At 38.3% G+C, this 14,292-nt stretch overlaps 1 protein-coding gene across 4 annotated transcripts in view; it reads left to right on the forward strand.

The window, feature by feature from the left end:
• Positions 1-14,292, forward strand: part of CDKAL1 (CDK5 regulatory subunit associated protein 1 like 1) — a 235,481-nt gene that overhangs the window by 163,330 nt on the left and 57,859 nt on the right. For all 4 annotated transcript variants that reach the window (XR_004427012.1, XM_033154687.1, XM_033154688.1 and 1 more), the window contains one exon: positions 1,592-1,737. Coding sequence is in view for 3 of the 4 variants with exons in the window: in XM_033154687.1 (XP_033010578.1) it covers positions 1,592-1,737 (146 nt within the window). In the remaining variant the exon portion in view is untranslated. The remainder of the gene's footprint in view (positions 1-1,591; positions 1,738-14,292) is intronic.

The raw sequence follows: 14,292 nt of genomic DNA on the forward strand, positions 1-14,292 counted from the left end.
GGAGCCAATGTAGATCTCTCAGGACCGGTGTTATGTGGTCCCGGCGGCCACTCCCAGTCACCAGTCTAGCTGCCGCGTTCTGGATTAATTGCAGTTTCCGGGTCACCTTCAAAGGTAGCCCCACATAGAGTGCATTGCAGTAGTCCAAGCGGGAGATAACCAGAGCATGTACCACTCTGGCGAGACAGTCTGCGGGCAGGTAGGGTCTCAGCCTGCGTACCAGCAGTCCTGCAACCCCCTCCAGCCAATTATCCACCTCTTGAGCCCAGTGGAGCTTTAAACAATGCAGAGGAGGTTCACAGAATCCTTTAGCAGAACAAAACGCACAGTAGGCTGCCACCACTCCCTGTCTGTGAAGTCCGATAGGAGTTTCTGGGAGACACACTTCTATCTTAATTATAGGTGACAGGGAGAGGAGTTTCACCACACTCATGGAAGCTGTTCTGCTCGCACAGTGACCTGGTTGGCTCTAACTCTCTGTGTCCTAAACCATCTTCTGTGGCTTCATTTGTTAGCACCTTGCATTTTATTGAATTGAACATACTAGATGCAGGAAAAATCTCCCTGTTGGCTGTGCCTCATAAGTCTCAACTTTCCATTTGCTGGTTGGCATCCAGTGCTGTGTTAGCAACTTCTGAGGGGTTGGGTGATGCCCAGTGATTTGGAAGGTTCCTTCAAATTCAACAATGGTTTGTCATTATATAATCCATCTGCTGCCTGAGAAATGCAAGATCAAAGGCCTCTTGTGTACATAAAAATAGTTGTGGGGATCCTGGTCATTATATATGTCATTCAAAATAAGTTATGTTATGAGGTGGTGGAGAAATACAAATAAGCAAATAATGCATGCTTGGACCTTGCCTCAGTTGGCTTACGGGACTTAAGAAGCACTGAAATTTTGAAGTGTTATCTGCTGTCTCACAGTATATTTTATAGAAGTACAAGAAAGACTAGGGAGGTAGAAAGGATAATGTTTCCAGGCATCAGGAAAAATAACTGAGTAATAAAAAAATAAAAATAAAATTGAACCACCCAATTTAGTACAAGTTTGAAATTGGGATTTTTATTTTGTATTTTACAAAATTCCTAGGACAAATCTAACTTCTTATCAGCAGACAGCAAGTCAAATTATGGCTCCAATAGAATGAAGAGATATTCATGTTCTTCACCTAGGCCTTAATTTCGGTAAGGGGAAATTGCCAGCAGGAAATTGTGAAAACAGAAGAGGTAACAGAATTGGAGGAGGGCTAGTTCACACGTGTATACTTAATGACTGTGTTATCAAGTGTTGACTTGTAGGGCAGGGAAATGGGCCTTTACAATGAAGCACCTCAAAACTTCCATATTCCTTTACTCCACCTCAGACATGATGCTTTTCTATAAATTTGTTTCACCTATTCATTGGTGATCCATGGCAGGTGCATGTGATTTCATCATAAATAAAATGTTGAGTACTCCAGTGCATGCTCAAATGAATGTGTGTTGTAATGCTGGTTAATATTACATTCTGTAAGCTGGTGATGAATGGAGGCAATGCTATGCCTATCAGGATGTGGTAAAAATGTTATTGTTTTCATTTTTAATCTTCTAGGAAATGGCAAAAATTCTCAACCATCCAAGAGTCTATGCATTTCTTCATGTGCCAGTTCAAAGTGCCTCTGATAGCGTACTCATGGACATGAAGAGGGAATACTGTGTGGCAGACTTCAAAAGGGTAGTGGATTTCCTTAAAGAAAAGTAAGTCTAATGCATAATAAAAAAAATCAAAAGCTCCCCCCACCCTGGTTTTCAGCAGTTAACCTGCAACATCACAATTAAGGTAGAAAAGAAAATAATCCTTCTGTATCTTCAGAATTTGTCTGTGCCAACAGTTGCTTTGATGTGGTTTATCCAGTGGGCTTCTAATCTATTTCAAGTTACGCCTGAATAACTATAGATTTTTTTGGGAATGTATTTCATTGAAATCTTCTTTAATGTATCTTTTCAGGATAGTTGACACTGAGTGCAAAAAAACTGCAAGCTGCAATAACATAACAGGATAATACTCTCTGAAGTTGCTTTTATATTTACTGTATATGGGATAGGATGGCTTTTGTGTGTTAATCCAAGGAATTTACTTTAGCAAATAATTACACTGTATGGCTCTAGTTCAGAATCCTTTTCCATAATGGCATGAATTATTTTTACAACAGTAGAAGTCTATTTGAAAATGTTTTCCATTGGCTCTAACAAACAGAATCTTGTTCTTATCTAAGAAATATTTAAAGCAGGCAACATGAAATGACCAATTCAATTATTGAGAACTGTGGACAGGCTATTTACCGAAAATTGTACTGATTGTCCTTTTATGGAATGTCTGACTTACAATTATTTTAGGCTACTTTCCTACCTGGAAGTATGCACTATTAACAATGAGAATTCCAAGCTGATCTGTATAGAATAGTGCTGTTGACTATATGTATGTACCTCTCTTTTTTCTGAAGAAGTCACTGAACGAGTTAACATTGTTGTATGAAAAGAGTTATAAATGTTTGTAGGGGTCTAAATTATTTCTCAGCTTTCAAAATGTATAACGCAGCAGATTTTGGAAAAGGAAGTAACCATCTTCGCCAAAAACCATACTACCGTTAAAAGAGACAGAAATCATGCTCTAGGAACTTTAATAGTTGCATTTTCCCAATGACTACTCATAATTTGGCCTTTAGTGATAAAAGTAGGATTGTGGTAAATTGTTTCTCTAGGAGCAGGAACAATATGGTCTGGGCAAGAATGGTCTGTTGTAATTAATATGTAATCTCCCAAGCCTTGAAAGAGTGGGATGGTAGACCAGCTGGGAAAACCTAGATACCTGTTGTCCTAAGCTCTTCAGAGTTAGCAATGGAATAGAAATAAAGTAAATATGCATTTTTTATTTTAAATATTTTAAACCACTTTCCATCAAAGCATATACCGGTACTTGTGTTAATACAATCTAATTCACACATGACTTAAAAATACATATTGATCCCAGGTACTTCAAATACAGGACTCTGCTTAAGGCTTCATGCAAGTAACTGAATTTAGCCTATTTTTATTTACCTATAGATTCTGAAGCAGAAAAAAAAAACTTTTCTAAGGTAACTACTCCAATAAACTCCCACAGCCCACATGGGCTGTGGAAATCTACCATGTGATTACACGTAGCAAATGACCAGGAGTGATACTAAAGTTTGTTTTATTACATCACTTCTAAAAATATATATATATATATTCATTGTTAGATTGATTGGGACAGTTATTTTATTTATTGCCACTATAATTTTACAGTATGATTGGCAATATTGTATTTTCTTCAAACAAAGCATCAAAGTATCCATTATTTTTTAATCTATACTGCTTTGTATGGAACTGCATATATTCAAAGATTAAAGCTGACTCATTAATCTTTGGAGTGTTGAAAGTTGGCAGCTATTGTTATAATAGCATCTTCCTGTCAAATAACCCAGTAAAGCTGCTGAGCACACGCAGACATTGACTTATGTAGAAATGTATTCAATTGAGCAGTCATAGCACAAAATATGCATATAATTATTTAATATCCAAATTTGACAGCTGGTTATTGAGTGTATATCAGTCCAACTTAAGGAAATCTCCATTAGCTTTTATTTTATTTTTAATGATAAAAGTTTGAAATCCAAGCTTTTTTAACATAATTATTTTATTAAAATTGTATTAAAATTCTACCTCTTCATGTAGTGGACCCAGTAACTAAGAGTTGCCAGACAGCATGAGAAAATATTTCCAACATATAGTCTAGGTCTGCTGGGAGCAGGGGCACATTTTGGATATTTGAAGCTGGTCACATCTGTAAAACTCATTTCTCTTTGCTACTGTATATAGGGAGGTCTTTATTTGTAGTGTCTCATCTCCTAGAGGCAGCCAACTATGACCTTCCTGTATAGCTATTCCCATATAGACATCTCATCACAGACATTGCAAAAGCAAAACATTACATCAGGCGCCTGCAGTTTCTAGCAGTTTCTAGCACTAATATGCTGTATTAATAGAATATCTGTGGGTCCGTTCAGTAGTCCCACCATTTTTTCTTCTTCCTCCACCTGGCTGTAATGATGAAATTCAAAAACCTAGTTGCAAACACACACATGAGTCATGATCAAGAACTGAGGTTGGGCATTGTGGCACTGAACATAACACCAGAGAAACAGGAGAAGCTGCCACAGTACATCTAAATTCCATGCTCCTATTTCTCTAAAAACAAATAATTTGTAAGAAATATTTGTGAATGCGGTGGAGTTAAAATGCTTTGGGGGACTGATCATTAGCTCATTCATGCAACTGCAGAAAAGAGCAAATGATCAGTCCCCCAAAGCATTTATATGTTGCATTTATCCACCATTTTTATAATATATAATATCTGGTAACAATGGTTGAAAAAATATCCTACATCTGAATGTCACTTTTTGTATTCACTTCACTGACATAAATCAGTTTAAGCAACTTAAGAATGGTGGTGAAAATCTTATATTTTTAACTGATTTTAATTACTTTGTTAGCTGTCAGAGTTTCAACATTATAGTTGACTGCTCTTGTGTTGCTCAACTAGGCCTTTTAATAATGATGATACAGCTTTGAATGAAGTATTCATTTTGGAGCTGGATAGTGTAACTGGCCATACTTCTGCTTCTGTACATGGTTCTGTACAAAAGTCCAATCACTTTTTAATTTATAAGTATTTTGCCCATTTAGCAGCGGGCCCAACCCCATTCAGAACAGATTGAGTTTCATCAGTCTGACAGGTGAACAGCTGACCAGCAGCACTTTTTTCTTACCTGAACTGAGTTTCAGTATATTGCTTCTCATCTCACTCATTAGGAATCTCAAACACTGGTCTACCACCTCATCAAAATCAAATAAAATTAAGATGTAGGGCACATATTGGATAACCACACTCTAAATTTCTGGATGACCTTGCTGATCAGTTTATGTAGATAGTGAACAAATGCCATGCACCCCCCCCCCAAAAAAAAGCAGCATCTTATGGAATATGCCATTGAGATAAATACAGAAGCACAGTGCCCCCAGCTTCCAGCCCAGGCAGCCTATACAGGAAGATACCAGTTGCTTATATTGAAGCACCCAGGTCATCTTTGAATTGCACAACATAGCTAAAACATCAACAGGAACCCCAGACATGGCAATGTGAAAACTACCCAAGGATACTTAGACATCCTTCTGGGATGGGCCATTCTAATAGGTCCCCAGTGCCTGCACTCTCTACTCAACTGCCCCCTTGTTCCTAGACCACCATCTCCTTCAACCTACTGGGACAGAGCAACCTGCAACCAAGTGTCCAAGATGAAAACAACACAACATCCTCCCATCTCAGGCTCTTCGTTTCCCAACAAGAGAAGGAGATGGCAGCAACAGAGTAGCCAGCCAGTGACTGCAGTATGTATCAGTATTTGAATTATTGATTACGCTACTGCCACATATGTAATTTAAAAAGAGCTGAAAAGCTCTTTCACCTACATCTATTCTCTCATAATGGATTTATTTGTGGACATCCCATAAATAAACTCATGTCTTCGTTTCCCCAGAATGGTTCTTTTATGCTAAGCTCCCTCTAGCAAAACAGACGTTAGGCTGCCCATTGAATGAAATTGAAGCATTTATTGTATTTTGACCATTCTGGTACTGAGCATTTTTGTAAATTTATTACATTTTAAATATTTTCGCAACGTGTAGAAGTTGGAAGCTGCCCCACTTTCTGCAAAGAAGGATGAAATACATTCTTAATGAATTAATATATAACACATCATCAATTGAAATTTAGATAGTAAAAAATAATCATGCGAGGCTTTTGGGTGCGCAATATCCCTTGTGTTTTGTATATCTAAATTTTGCCAAGTGCAGTTTTTCAGACAGTGCATTTCCTCAGCAGTGCTGCACAGCTCGCTTTCTACTAATGCTCATCATCAGCATGTAATATTAACAAGCAATTTTTGACAAGCACCTTCAGATTAATTGCAGTCCTTTTGCTGATCCTTCTTCATTTACAGATCACTGATCCAATAGATCGTAATGCTTTTCAAATGAAGGGTTCTTAATGGATTTTTAAAACGCGGCTTTTCTGGTAGCTCATACACTTGCAGCGGTAGAATTATCATTTTAAATGCTTGATGAAATTTTCAGGCCCTCATATGCATACAATATGAGAAGAAGCAGAAGATAATATCATATATAAGGTTTATAATATTAATGTTAGGCTTAATGCTCGTTTGTTTATTTCACAGCAGTTATATCTCCTTTGATTTTAATAAAAGCTTTGCAAAAAGAATGAAACAGTAAAATAGTAAAAAAAGTTAAAAACAAATATTTAAAGCATTCGTACATTCAAAAAAAGAAACCTGAAATCAATAGTAAGCTGTAATACATGGTTAAACACATGACAACTTATGCATGTCTGGATAGGCTTGCTTAAACAAAAATATATTTAGCAGATGCTGAAAAGAGTGCAGTGAAGATGCCCGCCTCATGCCATGCATCCTTCTCTATGATTTTAACTTGAATATATCTGATTGATGATCTTCAGCCTTCAGTACTTTCTTTTATTTAGAAAAGTTAGATTTTATATCTGAAAACAACAACACGTTTTCCTAATAAAGTTAACTTGTTTGGATTTCCCCCCAGAGATGTGGCAGTTAGCTTTGGTCAGGAACTTTATGAAGTGACGGGACAGTTTCACCCACACTGTGTGTTTCAGTCCTCAAGCACACTTTATTCATACACCTACTGCTGGCAACTGCTTAAGTCAGCCAATTGAGCAGTGACCGAAAAAGTGTTATCTCAGTTAGCCATTAGTCTTGCAATATACCATCTTCCTTGAATCTTGCATTCAGAAACATTGCCCTGTGACTTAGTGTTACATTTAAAACTTCCAGACATTCACTTCTTCATTCCATTCATTCCGATCATTTATCGTCTAGCCTCTTGCCTACAGGGGACCTGTTTATAACACTGTGGAAAATACAGTGTGTACTCTGCTTAGTTTCTGTATGCAGTTCACTCTTAGTCAAGGAATGTATTTGCTTAAGATATTTAGGTTTCCTCCTTCCATGTGGGTAATAGTTTTCACTGAAAACACCCTCAGATCGTTAAAGCCTAAGAGGAGTAATACAAATTACCTATTTTGTGATGGGAAATAGAGTTGGACTGGCCAAGCAAAGATAACTCTCTTAATTTGAAATCATGTTGGAAAATATATTGGATAATTATTTTAAACCATCTCAAGTAAAGATTACAAAATAGAGAGCGAGCTTTTGAGTTACTGAGTTTTTCTTTGGATTCAACATTCAATGAAAAGCACTGGGGGCATAGTTTTTAATGTATTGTTGGCAATATATTGCGACCTTTAGATGGTGATGGTGATTCTGGATGCTTGCTGCAGAATAACTTGGATAGTTTGGGCACAGAGCAAAAGATCGTATGTTACACCATAACCGCTTGCAACAACAAAGTAAAAGCCACTTTCCTTAGATGATATAAATTATCATCTAGCAATTATTCAGATCTGTCTCTAGCATTTATGGGAACCTTGGAACACAGTGAGCAGACCAAAAGAAAGAAAGAAAACAGTAGTGTTTATATTCACCAAACTGGAAATTCGTTATAAATAACACACAAGGTATGAAATGACTGGAAGATACATACATCACATTTGAAGGGCATGTTCACCCACTCTGTAGGCAAAAGTTTCATATAGGTATTTGTAAGTCTTAAATGTTTCTAATAAAACTTTTAAATGGAGGGAATAGCATGAGATAATTTTGTGGACTTTGTCTAAGGGAAGAGAACATGCTTTCCAAGCACTCAGTAATAAAATATACTAATAATTCAATCATCCCAGAGTGTCTGTCCTAGTATAGCCAAAATACACCATTCATATCAGCAAGCTTGTGAAATTCCAAGGTGTTTAGAATGACAAAAACACACTATTTAGAATACATTATAAAGGGGGAAGACATCAAAATACACCACTGAGGGCTAACTGTGCTCCATGGGCACATATTTCTGACTGACTTGAGAGGGGCAGAAAATTGAGTGGGGAAATGCTGAAAGAGGGCATGTTTGGTTGGCCAGAAACCTTTCAGGAGCACTCCTCCCCATTGCACTGTTTTGTTGTAAGCTCCACTTGTAGCTTCTGTTTTCATTCCTAGGCTATTTTATGAAATGTATTTCCAGGTTTTCATAGCCATGAGATCCACTGTTTTTGAAAGTGTACATACTATTTGCTTCCATTTCCCCAAGAATAGTTAGATGTGCTGCTGTCGTAGTAACATGTTTCAAAACATCGACTGATTTGTGAAGTAACCATTTAAAGAGAAGCATTCCACTGACATGAACAATAAAAAAGTTAAATTCATGCTTTAGGGCAATGGCTTTTTATTGAGTTTATATTGTTTCAAGTCGAACAGCTTCTGGCACATGTAATTATTTATAAGCTAGCTCACTTGTTTTCTAGTCTCATCATTTCCCCCCACCTCAACTCTGCTGAAGAGCATTTCTCAAGAGGCCACCTCTGGACTTTAAAAAGATCTTGGCTTATTTATGGTTATAACAATTTGCAAAAGCAAATGCCGTGAGTTGTTTGATTACAACTTAGGTAACTGTGCCTAAATACCATTTTGCAAGTATTTAAGAACTTAAGCTCCACTGATTTCAGCAGATCTAAAAGACAAAATAGACGTGAGAGAACTGTCATCACAAACACACCAAAGAAGAAACCATGCATCCTGGTGAGTGGAGGGAGAGACAGATACAACACTGTACAGTGGTACCTCGACTTACGAAGATAATCCGTTCCGAAGGCGCCCTCGTAAGTCGAAATCTTCATATGTTGAAGGTGCTATCTCGGAACAGTAAAAAAAATCGCAAGTCGAAAAACCGCATTGAAAACCTCTTAAGTTGAGGTATCGTGCTGCCGCTTTCCCTTCGTAACTCGAAAAATTCGGAAGCGGCGGCCATTTTCTTGCTTCCGGAAGTGATTTGGAAGTCGAAAAATACGTAAGTCAAGTCGCTCGTAAGTCGAGGTACCACTGTACCTGTCTTCTTTCCACCCTCTGCAGCTAATAGCAGCCTGGAGTGAGTGATTTTTATATAAGGAGGAGAGTGCCGTGAAAAGGAATTTTCAAAATTTGAGAGAGGGGGTTGTAGATGTAGAAATGAAAGGTGGAAAGGTTGCTTGTTTGGCACTGCACTGTCAAGATGTTCTGCTTAGCAGCACAACTGCCAGGCAACCCCCAGTCTTCCTCCCATTCTTGGAGTTCAGAATATGCAGCAACTTGATTGTTCTTCACCCACTTTATGCAGTTCCAAGGTAAACAAATCCATAACAATTTGAAATCACTATGAATGCATTGCAACATTCTTAGCAAAATAGAGTTAATTCAAACAACAGTGTGTGTTGAGGACAGTTGCAAGGATAGTTACCAGTGACTATTGATTGAAACTTCCAGAGTATCTAGGCAACAGAATCACACTAAATACCAAACTTACAGAGTGGTCTTCTTGAAAACACAAACAGCGCCTTGCCTTAACCTATAAAACAGTTAACATATTTGAGTGCTCACATAGCATGCCAGCACTTCATGTAAGAAAAATTAGAGCCACATTTCCTTAAGTAGTTTGTGGTCATTTCTCTTACAACAAACAGATTCTTGGGGTGCCAGTAGGTAATGTTGGTTTTCACATCTGTGCTGAATGTGGACCACAGATCAAGGTTTCTTTCCATAGTACACCTACTCATGTTCTATGTCCTAAACACCTAAAGATGAGTAAACCCTACTGAACTTAGCTGTGTAAACCAGCAGAAGATTGGGCTATAGGCTGGTCACACGTAAGAGACAGGACTTGCAGAAATGCAGTTGACTTGTGCTTCTGATGTAATGTGTGAAGCACATACTCTTAAATCTTGCATATTCACACACCCCTTTTCTCAAGGAGTGTCAGGGTGGCACATACTGAACTATTTACTTTTAATGTCTCCTAATGCATATTTTCCTAAGGATGTCATCATGCTGCAATTTGCATGGCTGCCAACAGGTGGCACTGTGAACTACAGAGCTGCTAAGCCATCAGAGCAGAAATGTGGAGGAGTGGAGAACTGGAGGTGCAGACAGGCTGGCATGGTCCAGCAGGGGCGTAGCAAGGTAAATTGGTACCCAAAGGCAAAAAAAAATTGTGTCCCCCCCGAGGCATGGGAAGGTCAGGTGGTACCCGGTGCAGAAAATTTCTTGTCAACCCCCCCATTGATTCCCCCCCTGCAAAAATGGTTTTACATTATTTCATATTTTCTTACAAAGGAATAATAACAATAATAATAATAAACTTTTATTTATATCCCACCCTCCCCGGCCGAAGTCGGGCTCAGGGTGGCTAACATCAGATACATAACATTGGTATAAAGTCAAACAATAATTAAATTACCTCCTAAAAACATCTCAAAATCAAATTAAAGTCTAATTAGATGACTTTCCACAGGGTTAGGGTTGGGAACAGTAAGTGCTCCACTGAACTGAAATTTCAGCCTTCACGACATAGGAAAACAGCCAAGTAAACAGCTATTTTGGTGGAGGAGGGTCAAGGTATTAACTGATATGCATGAAATTTCATATATAGCTATATAATCCCTAGTATAGTAAGATAAGACCTTCGGGGAAGGCATTCTCAAAAAAAAAAAATCAAAAAAAAATTCATATTCCCCCCCCCCAAAATTGTTCATTGATAATTTGTCACCCCCTCCATTATGGAACCTGGGGCGGACCGCCCCCCCCCTTGCTACACCCCTGTGGTCCAGGCTAAAGAACGAACAACCATGCAGCACAGGCAGGCATGTGGCTCAGGCCAGCAAGCAGAGGTTTGCTTATGTCTAATGGGAAGAGTGATTTTGGTAAGGAGTAAAGACAGGGAAGGAGGGGCTTCTGTAAGATGTGATGGGTAATTGGCTTTGGCAAAGGGGCAAGGCTAGATGAGGTTGTTCACTTTATTCACACACAAATCCAGTGAGGAGTTTTAAGCTATGAAATCTTGAATTGCCCAACACCACCCCAAAAGCTGCATGGCTGAGTAAAGAATTAAACAAGTCTTCCCATTCCAAGTCCATATCTCTACACATCAGCACTGCTCTGTGCAGGAATTATTGAACCATCCAGACAGGTTTTCCTTACTGAACATGCCATTTTATAATGGTAGCTTGAACTTGGTGTTGAGAGAATGACATTCATGTTGGGGCTCCCGTCTTCTGAAATCACCATGCCAAATGCAAGGAATTTCTGCTTTTATGCCAAACTGGCATAAGCAACTGTTTAAAGCCAGATTGAGCAGCTTGCAGCTAAATAATATTGTCTCCTGTTTTAGTAGAGCAAATAATATTTAGCGATGGTGCTGAAAAATATATGTGGAGTTGTAACCGAAAATTAGCTGACAGTTCTCAGTGACTGCTATCATGCAGCAAATGTTAAGCCAGTTCTCATGATCATTTCCCCGATGCAACTCTTAATAAATGCAAACCTTAGTTTTAGTAATGACCTTTAGTAATGTGAGCCTTGATCCATTGAGATGCCATTCACTTGTGATGCATCTCCAAATCCCATTTTTATGCATTTTAAATCAACACACGCTTGCTCTGAATTTATGCATGTGCATAGAAGGAGATGTAATTTAAACACATCTGTTCAAATATGCATTTCAGATAAACTTGGTGCTGGTTCTCATAATGTGGCTGAGTTTTTGACGTGTATTATATCCCCAAAGTACACACCAGATGGTATTTATTAGAGATTTAATGGAAATGAAGTTTAAGGATGTTGAGCTTTTGTCTTAAGTCTCTCATTTTAAAGTCATAAAACAGTAATGACCTGCAGTTATAAATCTTTAATGAAGTTTTGTACAGGGTTTCATTTGTATGGCAAGTGTGGACTGTTTAAGGATAAGTAAGCCCAAATGGGGCTCCAAACTGAAACTGTGCCTTCAAAGAAATCATTGATGAAAGTTGGGAGCAAAAAGCATTTAGGCTATTTCTGCTTGCTGAGAAAGCTACCTCTAGAAGCCTCCACTACTGTTACGGAAACAGAAAGAAGACTCGTTTCACTCAGCATGCAATTAAAGCAGACGATTCTGATAGATAGATAGATAGATAGATAGATAGATAGATAGATAGATGATAGATTAACACCACCATGTCAATAAGCCTAGAAGGAAAAATCCAAAGGAATTTAGGATATCTCAGTTTATACTCAAATGTATCAATTGCTGCCTAAATCTGAATTGTCCAGTTATTTCCTCTATTCAAAAATACGCTGCAGAAGAGTCCTTTCTGCCTGTTTTATAGTATTTATAACATGTTGATATTTAACGTTTATTCATAGGATGGGAAATAAATTATTCCTACCACTTGGCATGATGATATAGATAGGAAATTTACCAAGCATATATGTCAAACACGCTGTGGAAAGTTATTGGGTGATGAATTACTTGATACCTTTTAGTGGCTCATTCAAATAACATACAGTATGACATGTTTCTGGAAGGGGGCAGCTCAGTACTTCAGGCGCATAGGTTGATGAAAATGTTCATAGTCAGGATGCTGAAAATCTGAGAGTAATGGTGATTCAAACCAAGATTTCCCATTGAAGGTTGTGCTTGAATGGTTCTATATTTGCAGTAGCCCACTTCTCTTTAAATCTTGGATTACTGCAAATTTTGCTTCCTCTCTTCCCGATTTCAGCCAGTGTGTGTCAAAGGTTAAGTCTGATGGGAGCGAGTAGCCAAGAGCTTAGATGAGGAAGTCTTCTTTCTGGGAATTAGGTGGTAGTATTATGCCACAAGAGTTAAAAGGAGAAGAGATGAAAAAGCCTTGACAAAACACTGATTTGTGGAGTGGGTGGGCACCTCTGAGAACCCAAGTTCTAGTTACTGTGACCTAATGTGTCTAGGAAAGCATTGCCATCTCTTGTTCTTCCCTCTGGTATACGAAGCAATGGAAACAAATTGCATTTTTTAAAAGCCTGAAAGACGTATTTGCATTTTAAAATATTCACTGTTTGTAGAGTGTTGCAGAGTCTTGTCATTACAGACTTTTAAAAGGAAATGCAACAGTGAAAAGTCACTTTGTACTTTGGTGCAACTGGAGCACAAAGGAAAGTGCCTGACAGAGTAGGTTGCAGTAATATATCAGCTGCTTATGGAATACATTTTACAATATATGAAACAATGTAATTATTATGCACCAGGAGCATGTACATGAATAAAAGATGTTAGCAGGTGTCCTGCCTGTGAGGAGTCTCCTGCTGATGTATTTATTGGAAGTATGAACATCATCAACAAATTTGAGTTTGTTAAAAGTAATCCAAACAGAAGGCTTAAATAATGAACTTATAATACAACACACAATAACTGGCATTTTAAAAAGGAACTTCCTTAAACTGGGTGGTATTCAACCACAGTCATACCCCGGGTTGCGCACGCCCCGTGTTGTGTACGTTCGGGTTAAGAACGCCCGGAAGCCTTTTCGGAGCGCATGCGACTTGCGCGCGACCCCCGGATGCGCAGAAGCGCTCAAATCGTGATACTTCGGGGTTTTGGGGTTTTTTTTGTGCATTCGGGATATGCACGCCCGCATTACACATGGCGACCCAGAATGGATCGCGTGCATAACCCAGGGTTCCACTGTATGTTTTACTCAGAGAAGACATGTTTCAATTACAGAGCAAGGCTAAGTTAGGTCCATTTATTTCAGTAGTTTTATTCTAGTAAAACTTCCTTGAATACCACATACTGAATTTACATTTTCTGTTTTTCAGTATGGATCCCAATGATTTTATTTTCTGCTGCTACAAAGTGTTTTATGACACTGTTATACTGGTGTCAGGCTCTAGTTTCTAAACATCTGTATGTGCTTTTTTCATTTACTTGTATACTACATGGCACAATAGGAATATATAGATAGCTTTTGGTGTAGATGTTTGATTTATACCTTCAAATAATTAGCAAATGAAAGGCTGACACTCAATGCATATTTGTATCCTTTCTCCAAGAATCACTTTCTGAATGCTGCCTCCATCCCAGATGGTAAAGTTTAGGACCATTCATATGAATGGAAGCAATACTAAAGATACCCTGGTCCTGTGCAGGTTAGGGCTTTAGAGGTGAGCACCAGTCACTTCCATTTGGGCAAGATCCTATAGAGCATGCAATATTTCATGCAATTTAGGGTGGGTTCTCACCCAAAAGTGA

Source organism: Lacerta agilis, chromosome 7 (genome assembly GCF_009819535.1).
Source record: "Lacerta agilis isolate rLacAgi1 chromosome 7, rLacAgi1.pri, whole genome shotgun sequence".
Lineage (NCBI taxonomy): Eukaryota > Metazoa > Chordata > Lepidosauria > Squamata > Lacertidae > Lacerta > Lacerta agilis.